This window comes from Oxyura jamaicensis, unplaced genomic scaffold (assembly GCF_011077185.1).
Source record: "Oxyura jamaicensis isolate SHBP4307 breed ruddy duck unplaced genomic scaffold, BPBGC_Ojam_1.0 oxyUn_random_OJ72840, whole genome shotgun sequence".
In the NCBI taxonomy this organism is placed as follows: domain Eukaryota; kingdom Metazoa; phylum Chordata; class Aves; order Anseriformes; family Anatidae; genus Oxyura; species Oxyura jamaicensis.
In genome coordinates this window covers 296,190-314,446 of record NW_023311276.1, presented here as the reverse complement: position 1 = coordinate 314,446, position 18,257 = coordinate 296,190, and the positions used below count along the sequence as shown (strand labels likewise).

The 18,257-nt window shown below is 49.9% G+C and overlaps 2 protein-coding genes across 5 annotated transcripts; both read left to right on the top strand.

The window, feature by feature from the left end:
- Positions 1 to 6,764: 6,764 nt before the first annotated feature.
- On the top strand, positions 6,765 to 11,067 carry LOC118159975. Its single transcript, XM_035314510.1, has 6 exons — positions 6,765 to 6,909; positions 7,491 to 7,742; positions 8,043 to 8,075; positions 10,022 to 10,051; positions 10,765 to 10,800; positions 10,955 to 11,067. Exons 1-6 carry the CDS (start codon positions 6,768 to 6,770, stop codon positions 11,065 to 11,067), a joined length of 606 nt encoding a protein of 201 aa, XP_035170401.1. The 5' UTR covers positions 6,765 to 6,767.
- A 1,000-nt stretch (positions 11,068 to 12,067) lies between these two features.
- Positions 12,068 to 17,633, top strand: LOC118159971 (NACHT, LRR and PYD domains-containing protein 1b allele 2-like). 4 transcript variants are annotated; one of them, XM_035314502.1, is made up of 9 exons: positions 12,068 to 12,204; positions 13,885 to 13,949; positions 14,256 to 14,476; positions 14,604 to 14,860; positions 15,465 to 15,596; positions 15,680 to 15,836; positions 16,032 to 16,076; positions 16,420 to 16,473; positions 17,123 to 17,633. In XM_035314502.1, exons 1-9 carry the CDS (start codon positions 12,097 to 12,099, stop codon positions 17,422 to 17,424), a joined length of 1,341 nt encoding a protein of 446 aa, XP_035170393.1. In that variant the 5' UTR covers positions 12,068 to 12,096; the 3' UTR covers positions 17,425 to 17,633. The 4 variants fall into 4 exon arrangements, with proteins under 4 accessions (XP_035170393.1, XP_035170394.1, XP_035170395.1 ...); XM_035314503.1 differs by lacking the exon at positions 16,420 to 16,473; XM_035314504.1 differs by lacking the exon at positions 16,420 to 16,473 and having other exon boundaries at positions 16,032 to 16,306; positions 17,099 to 17,211.
- The last annotated feature ends 624 nt before the right edge of the window (positions 17,634 to 18,257 follow it).

Genomic DNA, 18,257 nt, shown 5'->3' with positions numbered 1-18,257 from the left:
ATCATGCAAAGAAATGATCCAGCAATTTGTGTAAATAGAGGGTTTGAAGGGCGAACTCGAGTCTGGGAGATAAGAGAACAAGGAGTTTTTTTAGGAAACTGCTGACTTTTGCATGGGACGCTGCACAAGCCTCTGATACCCGGCAAAGAGATCCACCAAATAAGGAGAAAGGGGGAGCTGAAGGACGACCAAAGGACAAAGCCTGGGAGGAAGACTACGAGCCTTCAGCACAAGAGACCCCCAGAGAGACCACCAGAGACTGATACGCATGCATCCGGAAAGGGTTTGGATTCCGGGAACTAATTATAATAACCCTGCCTTTTCTAGGAATAGTGATGAATATGTATTAGTCTAGGAGCATAAAAATCAACCACCTGATGTAACAGGTGTGCGTCCTGGTAGAGCAGAGACTCCCGGTGCACCCAGCACTGTTTGCTTGCCTCTATTCACTTAATAAATCACAAAAATCCTATTTGGGACTTAATCATTTATCACACAGTCAGTCCAGAACACTGTATCATCTGGCTCTCCTTCATGGTCACTCTCTGCCCCTGGACCAGTGTAGGGTCCCTCTCACATGATGCCATCCTTCCTGAACTGATCTCATGTGAGCTTCCACAGGTGTGGTTCCACAACTGCTCCAATATGGGTCCATACCATGGGGTCCATCCATCAGGAGAGGACTGCTCCAGCATAGGTTCCCAACAGCTGCCAGCTCCTGCCAGATCACCTACTCCTGCACAATCACCTACTACTCTTCAAGGGCTGCAGCTCTGACCTGGAATATGCTCATGAGGGGACTCTCCATAGGCCACAACCTCCTTCAGGCCAGATCCACCTGTTCCACCATGGGCTCCTCCATGGGCTGCAGTGAGATCTGTTCCACTATGATACACGATGGGCTGCAGAGGAACAGTCACCTGCCTGCCCTCAGTGACAAGGCAAAATCCCACTTTAACCTAGCTGAGCAAGCAGCCAAGGGTGCTGTTAACAGGGTCCATTGAGATTATAAGGGACAGGGAGAGGATGAACCAGGTCCAGGATCCAGCCAGGTGATCCCATCAAGAGCATCATTAAACAACAGAGAGAGCAGACTGAGGCTGAGGGAAGACTGAGGTACTCAATATCTTTGCCTCACTCTTAATTGGCAGTTGCCCTTTCCTACTTGAAATTGGCAGATTGAACTGTATCCTGAAACTGAAGCAGGAGAAAAGTTTTTGAGAGATAAGATAGGGCTATGCTTGGCCTCTTCTCACCAGCAAGGAAGGTCTGGTGGGGAACGTGAAGCTCAAGGGCAGCCTTGGCTGAAGTTACCATAAAATGGTGGAGTTCAAGATCCTTAGGACAGCAAGGAAGGGGGCACAGCAAGCTTGCTAGACTGGGCTTCAGGAGAGAATTAGGCCTCTGCATGGACCTGCTTGGTAGAGTACCTTGGGACAAAGCCTTGAAGGGAAGAAAGGCCCAGGAAATCTGGTTAATCTTCAAGGATCACCTCCTCCAAGCTCAGGAATAATGCATCCCAGTACAGAGGAAGTCAGTCCACCTGCATGGATAAACAAGGAGCTCCTGGCCAAATTCATGCAGAAAAAGGAGGCCTACAGAGGAAGCAAGGACAGATAGCCTAGGAGGAATAAAGAGAAATCACCTGAGCACCCAGGAATCAAGTTAGGGAAGCCAAAGCCCTTTTAGAATTAAATTTGGCCAGGGACATCAAGGGCAATAAGAAAGAGTTCTATAGGTACATCGGCGATAAAAGAAAGATTAGGGAAATTGTGGGCCATCTCTGGAAGGAAATGGGACACCTGGTCACCTGGGATATGGAGAAGGCTCAGACACTTAATGACTATTTTGCCTCAGTCGTCACCAAGAGCTCCAGCCACCTGGCCTGTGCCCAGGAACGCAAAAGCAGGGATTGGAAGAATGATGAACTGCCCACTGTAGGAGAAGATCAGGTTCAAGACCAGCTAAGGAACCTAAAAGTGCTCAAGTCCATGGGTCCTGATTAGGTGCATATATGGGTCCTGAGGAAATTGACAAACGAAGTTGGTAAGCTACTATCCATCATATCTGAGAAGTCATGGCAGTTTGGTGAAGTTCCCACTGACTGGAAGATAGGAATAACAACCCCCATTTGTAAAAATGGAAAAAAAGGAAACCTGGGGAACTACAGGCCAGTTAGTCTCACCTCTGTGCCTGGCAAGATCACGGAGCAGATCCTCCTGGAAACTATGCTAGGGAACAGGGAAAATATGGAGGTGACTGGTGACAGCCAACAAGGCTTCACTAAAGGCAGATTGTGCCTGTCAAATCTGGTGGCCTTCTATGGCAGGTTTACAACACTGATGGATAGGGGAAGAGCAACTGACGTCCTCTGTCTGCACTTGTTCAAAGCGTTTGACCCTGTCCCCCATGATATCCTAGGTCTCTAAACTGGAGAGACATGGATAGGATGGACCATTCAGAGGATAAATAATTGGCTGGATGGTCACACTCAAAGAGTTGTGATCATTGGCTCAACTTCCAAGTGGAGATCAGGAACAATTGCTGCTCCTCAGGGGTAGGTACTGGAACCGGTGCTCTTTAACATCTTTGTTGGTGACACAGACAGTGGGATCAAGTGCACCCTCAGCACATTTGCTGATGACACCAAGCTGTGTGCTGTGGTTGACACTCCAGAGGGTAGGGATGCCAACCAAAAGGACCTTGACAGGCTTTAGAGGTGGGCCTGTGCAAACCTCATGAAGTTCAACAAGGCCCAGTGCAGTCCTACATCTGGGCCGGGGCAATCGTAAGCACATATACAGGCTGAGTGGAGAATGGATTGACAACAGGCCTGAAGAGAAGGACCTGGGGGTGTTGCTGGATGAGAAGATCAACATGAGCTGGCAATGTGTGCCTGAAGCCCAGAAAGCCAACCGTACCCTGGGCTGCATCAAAAGCAGCGTGGCCAGCAGGTTGAGGAAGGTGATTCTCCCCCTCTGCTCTGCTCTCATGAGACCACACCTGTAATACTCTAGTTCTGTGGACCCCAGCACAAGAAGGACATGGACCTATTAGAACTAGTGCAGAATTGGGCCACAAAGATGATCAAGGGGCTGGAGTACCTCTCCTATGAAAGGAGGCTGGGAGAACTGGGGTTGTTCAGCCTGTAGAAGAGAAGGTTCTGGGGAGACATCATAGCTGTTTTTCTGTACCTAAAAAGGGCCTACAATAAAGCTCAGGGTGGGCTCTGTATCTGGTAATGTCATGATAGAACAAGGGGGAATGCTTTTAAACTTAAAAAGGGTAGATTTAGATTAGATATTCAGAAGAAATTATTTACTCTAAGGGTGGTGAGGCACTGGAACAGGTTTCCCAGAGAAGTGGTGGATGCCCCATCCATGGAAGTGTTTAAGGAGGCCAAGTTGGGTACGGTGTGGCAAGGGGCTGGAATTAGATGATCTTTCAAATCCCTTCCAACCCAAACCATTCTGATTCTATGAGAGTCTTCCCACCTTTTCCTTCATTATATTCTCAAGAATCTCTCACATGGAAAGATTCCTGGATTCATCATAGGAACCCAAGCACGCCACCTCTGAGCAGCTGTATGGGAGTGGGGATTGCCTCAGTTTCAGTTGATTGGCCCCACCTTCTTCACCCTTAAAAATATCAAATTGCAATCTGGTGGTGGTGGAGTAGTTAGCTTAGAGTGGGGTCGATATGACTGAAACATTTAAAGCAAAATTCCTGCTGCTTAGATGTATGAACCTGATATCTCTGTCTCTGTGGTGGTGGAGGTGGGAGCTCTGAATGTTATCTCAGTCCCTTGCCCTGTGGTTACCCCTATTCATTACTGAGTGCAGCCACTCCAGTTGCCTTTAGCTTTTAAATTACTCAGGATGGTGGAGGGTGAAACCATGCAGGACAGTTCTGAAACTGCTACCTGGCTCATCCTCCGTCCGAGTTTTTGCTGTTCTGAAAGGCAGCTTCTCTCAGGATCCCTAGAAGGATCCCAGATCCTTAAAAAGACATTCCTATGTTCCCTTGGCTCACAGTCATATATGGGCTACCTGGACACATGGATCTTTTTTGCCACAGACCATTATACCGGCTGACCATGAGTTACTTTGTCCAGCCTCTTCTTATCTACAAGCAGAATGGTATGGAATTGTCCTATGAAAGGGACACAAGAGATTTCCACTAGCTACCTTATTTGCAGAGTTAAGTGATGTGATGTGTTTTTCTCCTCCCATAGATCACAGATTTCCACTTTACTACTCCATTCTACTGCTCAGCTCCATTGAGTTTGAAAACCATGTAAGATAACACTGATCCTCTGTAACTATGCATTAGCCTTTTCTACCCCATTCTTCACAAATTTGACAAGTCCAATTTGTAGAGAATTCAGCCTTAGCCTGATTCTCTCAGGTTACTTCAAGCTCTATAGCCAATATAATTTATCAGTTTCATAGTTGGAAGTGATCTATTATCAACAGGATATTTTGAAAATACTTTGGTAAGCATTTATTTTCATCACACAAAGTACAAATTCCAGTTTTTAGGCCTGAACCAATCATTTCAAGCCATTTCAGTTAAAGCTGGAATTCACTAACACAGGTCCCATTTAGGTGCCCATATAGTGTTCTAAAAGTTTCTTGGAAATTTATCACTGTGGGCACCTTAGTAAATGATCAGGCCCCCATCACATACACACAGTCTTGACCAGATCCTGACAACTACACCAGATATGCAGGGATGTCAGAAGCGCAGCCTCCTCTTCCAGCTGCTCCAACCCAGTTCCACTCCTGTCCAGCCACTGGGGCCCAGCCCCATGCCTGTAGACCCAGGGTCAATGCCCAGGGCAAGGGACATGGATGACGCTTTCCCCTTTGCAGTTTCAGCTGGTAGCAAAGCTGAGCATATGCCAGAGACACAATGACAGATACAGAACACTGACACAACTGGTCACACAGCCTCAGCAAAGGGCTGCCTTCAACAGCTCTTACACACAGGACTCACATGAAAGGGAGAAGGACAGGGAAATGCTTGAGAGGGTCCAGCGCAGAGCCACGAGGATGATTAAGAGTGGAGCAGGCTGAGGGAGCTGGGCCTCTTTAGCTTGGAGGAGACTGAGGGGTGACCTCATTAATGTTTATAAATATGTAAAGGGCGAGTGTCAGGAGGATGGAGCCAGGCTCTTCTCAGTGACATCTAATGGTAGGGCAAGGGGCAAGGGGTGCAAGCTGGAACATTGGAGGTTCCGCTTAAATATGAAATGAAACTTTTTTACAGTAAGGGTGACAGAGCACCGCAACAGGCTGCCCAGGGGTGCTGTGGAATCTCCTTCTCTGGAGACTTTCAAAACCTGCCCGGAAGTGTTCCTGTGTGACATGATTTAGGTGTTCCTGCTCTGGCAGGGGGATTGGAATAGATGAACTTTCAAGGTCCGTTCCAATCCCTACCATTCTGTGATTCTGTGAAACAGAGAGAGCTGAGCCCCCTGCCTCCTCTCCAGCTGGTAAAGACAGAATGTCAGTACTGCAGACGCACTCCGCACTCTCCAGGTTTTCGAGCACACACACATTTATGGACCCCTCAAGAACCTGTCATGGCTCTTCTGTCCACCTGGAACCCCTGCCCAGACCCCAGACCCTTTATCTACTTCAGGGGTCACCTACTGACTAGCTGCTCCAGCCTGAAGCGCACTGCAAATGTACAGAGTCACACACCGGTCCCTTACACACACCACAGACACAAGTGTCCCAGGGCATAGCAGCATGGACCCACCACCCGAGCCCCCCGCCCCTTGCTGTCCAGCCCAGATTAAAGTCTGTGGGTGAATGCCCACACGTTGTGTCCCGCCCTGTCCTGTCCCCCCCACCCACCCAGCGCCGTGCCCCCAGCGCCGCTCCCTCAGGGTTCAGAAACGGCCACACCTCCCCCCACGTGTGCCGCTCCCCACCCAGCCTGAGAAGCACCCAAAGGCACCACCACTTCTGCGCATGCACGGGCGGAACTTGCGAGGCACCGAGGCTGTGGGGGGTTCGTACGTGGGGTCCCCGAGGCGGCAGGGGGGCTGAGGCAAAGGGAGGGAGACCGGGAGGGAGGGAGGCTGGGAAGGGGAGTGGGGATGCGAGATGATACGGAGGGGATGAGCAGTGTAAGAAATGGGGGGAGACGGGTTTCCGCCCTATCTCAGGACATCCCAGTACTCCCACAGGGAAAAAGGGTTTGATTTCGCTTTCTACAGCTACCAGAGAGGAAGTGACTGAAAAGTCACGGAAAGCAAGAATTCTAGACAGTAAAAAAGCTATGCTAATAAGTATAGCGTACTTTGTTGCACACAAATTATGTGCAACAATAAGCTATTTCAGGTAAGAATAAGCTACGCTGCTTGCTTAGATGGTTATGAATTGAAACAACTCTAATTATAACCACAGCCCTACGGTCTTTCCTCACTCTCCAAAGAATCCCTAAATAACCTGCCAGTCCCCATAGCACCAGCTGAAAGATGTCCTTAACGTTTCTGCTGCCTCCCTGCAGCAAAAAACTCCTGCTCTATGGGGGGCAATAGCACCCTGCAACAGCCAGGCCGCAAGCATGTGCCTCTCTTTGCAGCAGCACTGGGGTGAACTGGGGCATCAAGAGGCAGTATGGAGAAAATCATGGCAGATCTCTTGTGGGAAACCCTTGAGGAGCTAGGAAGATATGCCTTCCCAAGATTCAAGAGGGAACTCAGTAAAATCCAGCCCCAGGAGCAGTATGAGCACCTTGACCTGGAGAGCCTGATGGGGATGTCACGAGCAGCCCTCGCCGAGCTGCTGTGCAGCTACTACGGGCAGTCCTACTGCGTGGAGGTGACAGTCAGAGTGCTGAGGGCCATGGGCAGGAGCACCCTGGCATATGCACTCCTGCACAAGCTGACCTATGGTAAGTTGGGGGAAATGAGGTGCAGGCAGGGACTGGGGCAGCCCTGAGTCCAAGTGTCCCATATCTGTTACTGCAAGTGCTGCAGAAGCCTGTTCCCCTTGGCACTGCACTGCCTTCAGCCCAAAATGATGTGCCAAGACACACATCTCAGAACCTGGTCCCATAGAGAGCAAATGCTTCCTCCTACCGAGCTCTTCCCTGGAAATCCGGGGTGCACTCACAAGTCTCCAGTCTGTGTAAATAACTTGCAGATGAAGCAACATGCTCTCTGCTCCAGCCTCACCCCAGAGAAGCAGCTGGAGGGTCCCTGCACAACCCCACCTCTCCCCATGGGCCCCACTGCAGAAAGGCAGAATGCACTGGATGGGGCTCTGGGCTACGCAGAGCTGGGGCACCCTCCTGGGTGGAGGGCAGGGGGTTCCTGTCAAACCCAGCATCCCACCTTCATCAGACCTTTCTCTTCCCTGGGGGATAAAGGGGGAAGCATGACACAACAACCATTCAGGTTCTTTCATTGCTACAACTGTCCTGATGAGGTGAGGAATGAATTGCACCAAATGTATTCTCCACTTCTCTGCAAGGGGCAAGTTTTGTCGAGCGCTACAGAAAAATTGTGATCCAGCGAGCCTCTAATGTGGCTAATGTCATCATGGCTCTCCTCCGTGAACGTGTACTGACCTCTGAGCAGTCTGACAGCATCATGTCAGAAAGAACCAACCAGAAGAGAATGCAGAAGCTCTATGAACTGGTGCCAACGTGGGATGTCACAAACAAATATTGCCTGTATAAGGTTCTATGTACAACAAATCCAATTCTCACTTTAGCATATCCAGGTAAGAAATGTACCCTTACTACCTTCCCAGTTGTGAAAAAGTCAAGACAGAGGCTGGGCCTTTCAGGATAATGGGCCAACTACAGATGCATATAAAAACATTTGTCCTTGGGATGGTCAGAAGCCTTTTCTATAGGAGGTGACAGCACACCAGTTACTGTCAAATGACAAAAGTAGAGGAGGCTATTAAGAACACATTAGGAAAACTCATGCTTCCACCAGAATCCCAGGACTGCAGATGCTTTAACCCTACTGCTTTAACCCTACTTTTTTCCAAGTCACTGTCTCCTCTATCCTGCAGCTGTCCAGGCACAGGGTAGCATCATATCAGAGGGTAAGTGCTGGTTATGCTCTATACTGTGAATCCCTTGTTTTCTGAATGTATCGCCCTTCCAAAGTCCCCCTCCTTTCCCATTTGGTACTCTAATGCGGTTTGAGATGGTTGAGGATCCATGCAGTCCTTGGCCTTTGGTCCCTGTCCTTGAGCTATGCACTGGACAGTGCTGGAAGGTGCTGCTCTCCCACACCATACCATGTACCTCCTCATGTTGCTCAGCTGCATTTCTTTACTTAGAAGCTGTCTCACCTTTGCTGTTCTCCAAGCAGCCTTTCCCAAGCCCTTGAGACAATCAAGTCACCCAGATTTCTGTACCTCACCGCTGACTTCTCTCTCCTGCAGATCCCCAGGGACACACTGTAATACTTGAAGGTAACCTATGAAATTCTCTGCACCTTCATGCCCGTTTTCTGAATGCCTCACCCTCTCAAAACCACCTCCTGTCCCATTTGGTGCTTGAATGAAGTTTAAGATAGTTGAGGATCCAGGCAGTCCTTGGCCTGTGGTCCCCATCCTTGAGCTGGACAGTGCTGGAAGGTGCTGCTCTCCCACACCACAGCAATACCTCCTCCCGTTGCTTGGCTGCATTTATTTTACTTAGAAGCTGTCTCACCTTTGCTGTTCTCCAAGCAGCCTTTCCCAAGCCCTTGAGGCAATCAACTCACCACTGACTCCTCTCTCCTGTAGGTCCCCAGGAGCACACCATAGAATTTCGAGGTAAGCTCTGAACTTCTCTGCACCTCCATGCCCCTGTTTCCTGAATGCATTACCGTCCCAAAACCACCTCCTGTCCCATTCAGTGCTCAAATGCATTTTAAGATGTTTGAGGATCCATGCAGTTCTTGGCCTTTTGTCCCCGTCCTTGAGCTATGCACTGGACAGTGTGGAAGGTGCTGCTCTCCCACACCACAGCAAGTACCCCCTCCTGTTGCTCAGCTGCATTTCTTTACTTAGAAGCTGTCTCACCTTTGCTGTGCTCCAGGCAGCCTTTCCAAGCCCTCAAGGCATTCAGGTCACCCTGCTTTCTCTACCTCACCACCGACTCCTCTCTCCTGCAGGTCCCCGGGCACAGTCTGGCATTAAATATCAGAGTGGTAAGTGCTGGGTGAACTCTGAACTACTCATCATCATCACGCCCTTATTTTCTGAATGCGTCACCCTCCCAAATTCCCCTCCTGTCCCATTTGGTGCAATAATGAAGTTCAAGATGGCTGAGGATCCAGGCAGTCCTTGGCTTTTGGTCCCTGTCCTTGAGCTATGTACTGCACAGTGCTGGAAGGTGCTGCTCTCCCACACCATAGTAATACCTCTTCCTGTTGCTCAACTGCATTTATTTTACTTAGAAGCTGTCTCACCTTTGCTGTTCTCCAAGCAGCCTTTCCCAAGCCTTCAAGGCAATCAGGTCACCCTGCTTTCTGTACCTCATCACTGACTCCTCTCTCCTGCAGGTCCCCCAGCATGGCCTATCTATACAGTTCCGGATGGTAAGTGCTGGGTGAACTCTGCTCAGTGCTCTGCTCTGGACGGGTTGCCCAAGGAGGTGGTGGCGTCACTGTCCCTGGGGGTGTTCAAGGAAAGGTTGGACCTGACACTTAGGGACATGGTTTATTTGGGTGGGTGACATTGGTAGTAGAGTGATGGTTGGACCAGATGCTCTTGAAGGTCTTTTCCAACCTTAATGATTCTATGATTCCAATGCAGTTTAAAATGGCTGAGGATCCAGATAGTCCTTGGCTTTTGGTCCCTATCCTTGAGCTATGCACTGGATGATGCCATAAGCTGCTGCTCTCCCACACCAGAGCACGTAGCACCTCCTGTTGCTCAGCTGCATTTCTTAGAATCTGTCTAACGTTTGCTGTGCTCCAAGCAGACTTTCCCAAGCCCTTGAGACAATCAAGTCACCCTGTTTTCTGTACCTCACCAATGACTCCTCTCTCTTGCAGATCCCTGGGATGATATTTTCTATCTTCAAGGTGAGCTCTGAACTGCTCAGCATTGTCATCCCTTTATTTTCTTAATACATCACCTTCCCAAAGTCCCCTCCTGTCCCATTGGGTGCAATAATGCAGTTCAAGATGGATTAGGATCCAGGCAGTCCTTGGCCTTTTGTCCCCGTCCTTGAGCTATGCACTGGACAGTGTGGAAGGTGCTGCTCTCCCACACCACAGCAAGTACCCCCTCCTGTTGCTCAGCTGCATTTCTTTACTTAGAAGCTGTCTCACCTTTGCTGTTCTCCAAGCAGCCTTTCCCAAGCCCTTGAGACAATCAAGTCACCCAGATTTCTGTACCTCACCGCTGACTTCTCTCTCCTGCAGATCCCCAGGGACACACTGTAATACTTGAAGGTAACCTATGAAATTCTCTGCACCTTCATGCCCGTTTTCTGAATGCCTCACCCTCTCAAAACCACCTCCTGTCCCATTTGGTGCTTGAATGAAGTTTAAGATAGTTGAGGATCCAGGCAGTCCTTGGCCTGTGGTCCCCATCCTTGCGCTATGCACTGGACAGTATTGGAAGTTGCTGCTCTCCCATACCATAGCAATACCTCCTCTCATTGCTTGGCTGTATTTATTTTATTTAGAAGCTCTCTTACCTTTACTGTTCTCCAAGCAATCTTTCACAAGCCCTTGAGGCAATCACATCACCGTGCTTTCGGTACATCACCACTGACTCCTCTCTCCTGCAGGTTCCCTGGCAAAGTCTGACCCTGTTCTTCAGGGCGGTAAGTGCTGGGTGAGCTCTGAATTGCTCAGCGTCATCATCTTCTTACTTTCTGAATGTATCACCCTCCCAAAATCCCCCGTCCCTCAAGACATACCCTTCCAAAAGCACAGCTGGCTTTGAGTTTCCACCTTTTCCGTGTGCATCCGTGGCAGGCACCTGGCTTCAGTACAAACCAAGCCTTGGAGGGAACAATCTCTCCACTTCTGAGATGACAGGCTACAAAACACCCAACAAACTTATGGCTGAACTTAGATGTTCCTCATGAGGAAATGCAACACAGGGATGTCTCCCTTCAGCCAAACTCAGACCTGTCCTGGGCAGTGGAGGGGAGGGATGCAAGTCTACCTTTCTTCTCACTGCTGGAGAGAGAGGTAAACCCACCTTAGCTGGAGTAAGGTGGGTAAAGACCTCAGCTCCACTTTGGGTAGCCACTTGAGACTCAAACTGCACAAGCAAAGTCAGCAAAGCATCTTGTAACCATAATCAGGGAATGGCACCAAGAGGGCTTCTATGTGGCTGTGCCTCGCAGCACAGATGATTCCACTGACTTCACTCCAGTTCTCTTCCCAGTACCATTCAGGATAAGAAAGTCAGAAATATTCCTGACAAGTGTATTATCACAACTGATAAAACAGAATTAAATCCACACTGCAGCCAAATAACTAAGAGCTGCATGCAGAATGGAGAGTTACCCAGAGAAGCAGCTAGATCAATTCAAATTCTATGTAGTCATGCTACTTTAAAAGTCTAAGGATCCAGACAGTTCTTGGCTTTTGGTTTCCTCCTTTGTACTATGTGCTGAGCAATGATGCAGCATTTCACTATTCCAGGCAGTGGCAAGTGTCTTCTACAGCTCAGCTGCATTTCTGTTTGCTGTTCCCCAAGCTGTCTTTTCAAGGGATATATTGGGAAATGGAAGCACAGGGAGGATGGGAAAAGGTCATTCCTCAGGCCTCCTGCCGCTGAATAAGAAATGTGGGGCTCAAATGTCAGCTGGGATCTCTTGGCTTCAACCTTCATGAACAGGCCTGTAGGGCAGGCAGAGGAAGGACTGCAAGAGGTTTAGGGGAAAATGTAAAGGTGGGTTCTGGACTGGGACAGCTCTTCTGGAGCATTCAGGCTCAAGAAATTCCTACAAGACCTCAGGAGTTGGGGAGGTCATCACAGCTCCTGAGGCCTTAGGGAGAAAGGATGCTCACTTGCTTGTTACTTGACAGCTACAGCTGGGGATATGCCCTCCAAAAAGACAGACTGGTCAGACAAGGGCAGCAGCATCCATGGGGCAGCAACATCCATGTTACCACAATATACACACTTTGGAGACGTTGATAAGAGCACCAGTCCCAGCTCGAGCAGGAACACATGCTCATGTGCCATCTGCATGTCATGTCCCACTGAAGAGGTAAGGCAGTATTGGGTTCTCCTTGCTCCTGTAATAACCTTGGCTACAAGAGCTTCTCGGAGCTCCTCTTCAAGGACAGTGTGTGAGTGCATGAAGATATCCAGCAGCTGGGCTCAGGGTATGCACAACATCTCTGCCTGCTCATGCCACAGTGGTTTCCCAGGCCACCCTTGTACACATCCATCTCTGGTGTTGGCCAGCAAAGGGAAGTGAAAGGAGGGATTCATTTCCAGTCACTTCAGTGCGTTTGGATACAATCCTAAAGAGGTCTTTGCCTCATTCCATGTTGGACAGTCAAAAGCCCAATGCATTTTCTGAGCCTTAAGCCCTGAGTCAGAGCCAGAGAAGTGCCCAGCAGGAAGCCCACAGGGCGAAGACCAGCGCATCCTCTTTAATCCACCAGCCTGAGGGATGAGGGGAGAGCCATGGATAGTGTCTTCCTGGATTTCAGTAAGACAATATCCACAACTTTGACATTGTCCCCCATTGAGATCCTCATAGTGAAGCTGTTGATGGATGGCAGGGTGGGCAAACAGTGAGGTGGATTCAAAACTGTCTGAACACCTGGGCCCTCAGGGTAGTGGTCAGTAGCACAAGGTCTAGTTGGAGTCCACTAACTAGTGGTGTACATCAGGGATCTGTGCTGGGTGCAGTCCTGTTTAATATCTTCGTTAATGATCTGGAAAATGGGACAGAGCATACCATCACCAAGTTTGTAGATGACACACAACTGGCTGTACTATTGCACAGAGCTTCCCCAGTACAAGAAAGAGCTCCATGGAGCTATGGGAGAGAGTCCCACATAGGGACATGGAGATGACAAAAGGCCTGGAGCACTTCTATGAGGAAAGCCTGAGAGCACTGACACAGGTTGCCAAGAGAGGTTGTGGAGTCTTCTTCCCTGGAGGTCTTCAAAACTCTCTGGACATGGTCCTGGGCAACCTGCTCTAGGTGGGCCTGCTTGAACAGGGGTTTTAGACCAGACTGTAGAATCATTTAGGTTGTAAAAACCTAAGTCCAACCATGCACCTAACACCACCAAGTCCACTACTAAACCATGTCCCTAACTGCCACATCCACACACCTCTTAAATAGCTCCAGGGATAGCAACTCCACCACCTCCCTGGGCAGCCTGTTCCAATGCCTAACCACCCTTCTTGTTGCTCCCTTCAGCTTTTCTTCTGGGCAGCTTTCCAGACACTCTTCCCCAAGCCTATACCACTGCATGGGGTTGCTATGACCCAAGTGCAGGACCCAGCACTTACCATTGTTGAACGCCATGTGATTGGACTCAGTCAATTGATCAAACTTATCCAGGTCCCTCTGCAAACCTTTCCTACCCTCAAGCAGATTCAACACTCCCACCCAACTTGGTGTCATCGGCAAACTCACTGAGGGTTCACTTCATCCCCTCATCAAGATCACTGATGTAAGTCTTAAACAAAAAGTGGCCCCGATACTGAGCCCTGCGGAACACCTGTGGCCCTGTGCCCACCAGGTTTAACTCCACTCACAACAACCCTTTGGGTCCAACCACCCAGCCATTTTTTTTACCCAGAGAAGTATAAATCCATTTAAGCCATGGGCAGCCAGTTTCTCCAGGAGAATGCTGTTGGAAACAGTATTACATGACCTCCTGAGGTCCCTTCCAACCTTGAACACTCTGTGATTTTTGTTCAGGACTGGGCAGAAGAAGTGAACCCAGAGATTATTGGGGACAAACAAGGGAAGAAGGAGATATACAGGTAAGCACATGGTGGCTGGGTCTGTTCCATTCTGCCCTGCACAGTTACAAGCATGGACCAGTTCTTACTAGAGGTAGAAGGGATTAATTCATGCCAATTAAAGATCTCTAGGCCAGGAAAGCCTCCAACAGAGGAAGACATCCATGCAACAGGGAGACACAGGTGCTTTTACAGCGCAGATCCCTGCCATGTCTTCACACGAGGAAAGCCTCAAAGCAGAACATTCCAAGGAAAAGGGCAGGGTGATCCCACAGCCTGGTGTTTAACTTGACAGCTCCTTTCTCCTCTCATTCCACCACTCTGCAGAGCTCATTTGCCTCGGGCTGGTCTGTTCCGCTGTGTCGAGACAGACCTTGAGTTCCTGGTGAGGACAGCCACCAGCATTGAATACAAGTACTCCTTCTGGGAGCGTCACCTGGCTTCAGGGATCCCCCCTGTATGGATGGAGGTTGGCCCTGTGTTCGACATCCATGCCCCACCAGGCACTGTGAAGGCCATTCATATCCCACACTTCCTGTGTCTTGGAGGTACTGTGGCAAAAATGATGGCTTGGTGGGTGAGACAGCGATGGGCCCTACAGGAATGCACACCCACTTGCTGGCTGGCTGCCATGGTGGGGCAAGCCAATCTGTAACATATTTTGTCCATTGACAGAGGGGAAGCAAAACACTTCCTGGATGCAAATTGCCCACATTGTTGATGGGAACCTACTCCTGGAGAAGCCTACAAGGGTGAAGCCATTCCATGCTGTGCTGCAGTACCCCAGCTTTTCCCCCATGGGTGTCATATTTCTTTCTGACAAATTGCCATTCATCCCCATCCATTCCCTTGTGCTCCTCTATCGGGTCTTCAGTGCTGCAGACATCACCTTTCATCTCTACCTGATCCCCAACCATCGTGGCCTGGAAAAGGTGAGTGTGCCTCTGATTCTGTTCATTCAAGTTTGGTGGTCCCCAGGGTGCACACCCAGGTCACCTGTGCAAGTCCTCTATGCAGTCAAGAGAGACAGGTGCCTCCAGACTGCAATTCTTCTGCCTGGCCATGGCACACATTACCAGACAGCTTCTGGGAGGACATGTCTCTCCCTTGACCACAGAACAGCCTTGGCCATGTGGTCAGAAGCAAGGCCCAACCTTTAGGTGCTTGCACTGGGGCACAAATCCCCAGAGAGGCCAGGCAGTGTGCCTGTCATCTAAGGAGAGGGGAGGGACAGCAGCAACAACATGCTATCAGAGGGTGGCCTGGAGCGACAGTTAATCTCAGGGGACACTAAACACCACCTTCTCTGTGCCTCTGGCCCAGCAAGAGCATCAGGTTCATGCGGTGAAATCACCTGGAGGAAAGGCCTCTGCTGAAGGTCCCACAAGGCATCAGAGGGATCCTGCTCTTTCAATCTGCTTGTAGCTTTTCCTCCTCAGCTGAGACCTACCAGAGCAATCAGACTAGCACTTTGTCTCCCTGCCCTCTTGGCACTCCCATCACCCCTTCTCAAGTCACTGTGCTACAATTTTGCAGGCGGTGGATGAGGATGAGAAGAAAAGGGGACATTCTCTCTTGGTGAACAAACCTCCCAACACCAACCGACCACTGAAATTTAAAAGGTGGTATCGCGTATCCAGTCCTTCAAGGGCAGAGATAAACCCCAAAGTAAGTGATCCTCATACCTCACGACCAGGGTGAACAGTAGTGTTCTCATGGATCATCCTGACACACTACCCTGCCTCTGCTAGGAGCTGAAATTCATCTACCTGTCATTGGACAGACGTCAGGCCTTCACCGAGATCTACACCAAGGACATGGAGGAAGGAATGCAGCTCACCTTGACAAAGGTGGTCCAGGAGGGCAAAAAGGACTGCAGGCCACTCTGGGACACCCTCCTGAGGGCAGGTAGGGAGAGCAGGATGCAGGTCTATGTCACAGGTTCTGAAAGGCTTGGAGGATGTCCAAATGTTGGGGTACCCTGGCCTGGAAAGGGAGCATGGTGCAGACATGCTCAGGTGCAGATGTTCAGACATCAATTAGTGTGTCCCATCCTCCTGTCTTCAATACGTACTCTCCATTCTCCTTCTGTCTCTCCTCCAGGTGACATCAAGCAGCCAGCCACCTCTTCCACTCCAACATGCTCAGGTTTGTTCATCTTTTGGGGTGTGTGGGTTTGGCAGGGAGATCCAGGGAGAAGGCGTCTTCAGGCAGCAAATGTGGAAGGAGCGTTTCCTCAGTCATGGTGGCAGATTTCCCTTCAGCAGACATACTCATCTCAGGGGAGAATGGAGGTAGACCTGTGTGGTGCCAGGAGCTGGACTGGATGATCCTTATGGGTCCCTTCCAACTCAGGATATTCTGTGATTCTAGTATGATATCCAGGCCAGGGACAATGGGACAGTATGAGGACATGAGCTATTTCCACAGAATGCCAGCCATGGCTTTCCACCTAACTTGACATCTTCCTTTCTGCTGCTCACCAATGCAGGTCACTCACTCTTGGAGCATGAGCCATCCTCTGCTCTCCAAGTCAGACATAAAGGTGAGTTCATGACTGCTTTCATTCTCCCTAATATGGGCCAGGCTGCCAGAAGGGGAAGGGCCATGAGGCCATAATGCAGAAGAATCTGTGGACTCCTGTGTCCCCTTCGTCAGTGCTTCAGGATTCACTGCAACACCAAAGAACCACAGCTCAGGGTTCTACATGCAGATGTCTTCTGAGCTGGTACATCTCAGCTCCTGTCAGTGCAGGACTGGGGTTCCATCATGTCCCTCTGCTCATCCATATGGTCCCCTAGGAGACTCCCAGGAGGTCCCACTTGAGCTCCAAGACGGAAGTGTCCCTGGAGACAACTCTGTCCTATCTGCCAACCCAAGGTGTCCCCCACAGCCCCAAAGAACTACATCAAAGCTCCAAACCACTTCAGGGTTGTGGTCTATAAAGTACATCTCTAGAAAGAGATTCTGTCTAGGGTGAGGAGGACCAGGATAAGATCTGCTTTGAGGTTATGGATCTCTCTCTCTCCTGCACAAAATCTTAGTGGAAGTGGGAGATACAAGATGGATTAATTTTCCATGCCACCTATGTCCTAAGGGTCAAGGGACAGCAGTAATGAGACCTTCAGACTGGTGGGTTGTCTCCTGCCAAGCTGGCAGAAGCACCCAACCATTCACCCTCTGTACATCTCCACCCTGTACACCAGGACAGCATTTTGTGGAGAAACACCGAGAGCAGTTGATCCAGCGTGTGACATCAGTCAACAGCATTCTGGACCGGCTCTATGAGCGTGTTCTGACTGACGAGCAGTACGTGAGCATCCGAGCAAAGGGCACGAGGCACGAGCAAATGCGCTTCCTCTACAGCTTCATGCCCAGCTGGAACATCACCTGCAAGGACCTGTTCCTTGATGTGCTGAAGGAAACCAATCCCCACCTCATCCAAGAGCTCACGGATTGTGAGGGCCAACTTGGGGATGATGGTGGTTCCAAGTGAACACAGGACTTTGAGGACTCGGGGAGGGTGAGAGATGGGGAGCCCCAGGATGGGATCGAAGGACTCAGGGGAGCCTGCACTACAGTCTCAGGAGGAGCCAGCAGCCAGAGCTGCTGAGGGGGACTGATGAGGTAGTGTGGTGAACCTCCCTGTGCACTACACCACGTGGGGAAAAAGCTGGCCCCAGAGCCAGCAGGTGTGAAAAGGAAAAAAAAAAAGGAAAGGAAAAAGAAAAAAAAAAAACTTGAAATGGTGCTTCTGAGCCCGGAATTGTCCTCAGAGCACAAGAAGACTATTTGCACCCGTGTTTGTCACTTCCCATGTTCTGCCTGCCCTCTGAGTGCTGTTCCAGCAGAGCCCAGGTCTACCAGCACCACTAGGCCACTGCAGCTGCCCCCGAGGATCTAGGGGGCTCAGGCATAGGGATGGCTCCTGGATGTCCCCACAACTGACAGCTCCTGTCAGGAAACCCCCTTGGGACAACAATCACCCTCACTGGCCTCTGTTGCCTTAGGGTTGCCCCCACGATCATCTCCCACAGCCTGAGTAACCCTGGGATCTCTGGCACCTCTGAATCCAATGCCCCCACTGCCACTCCCGCCTTCTTTTATCTATCTGTGCACCTAGTCTTTTCCATTCTTCTATTTCTTCTTTTTCTATTTGTTCATATAAAATTAGCAAATTAGGAAGAGTCTCCTGAGTTGTGATAATATGTGATTTTTTTCCCAAAGGCTGTCTCACGGTTGCTTTGGCTCTAGTGTTTGCATAGGTGCCTACTTTTTATAAATCAGTCTTTTCTTTAGTGTGGGTTGTCTGATGCATCACACTGATCT

Bases quoted from the DNA above. Each gene is read 5' to 3' on its own strand.
- LOC118159975 (XM_035314510.1), top strand. From the start codon at position 6,768: ATGGGGATGTCACGAGCAGCCCTCGCCGAGCTGCTGTGCAGCTACTAC. The intron at 7,743-8,042 runs GTAAGAAATGTA...TCTATCCTGCAG, and splicing joins TCTCACTTTAGCATATCCAG to CTGTCCAGGCACAGGGTAGC. The intron at 10,801-10,954 runs GTAAGTGCTGGG...CATCCGTGGCAG, and splicing joins TGACCCTGTTCTTCAGGGCG to GCACCTGGCTTCAGTACAAA.
- LOC118159971 (XM_035314502.1), top strand. From the start codon at position 12,097: ATGTTACCACAATATACACACTTTGGAGACGTTGATAAGAGCACCAGT. The intron at 12,205-13,884 runs GTAAGGCAGTAT...ATTTTTGTTCAG, and splicing joins TGTCATGTCCCACTGAAGAG to GACTGGGCAGAAGAAGTGAA. The intron at 15,597-15,679 runs GTAAGTGATCCT...TGCCTCTGCTAG, and splicing joins GGGCAGAGATAAACCCCAAA to GAGCTGAAATTCATCTACCT.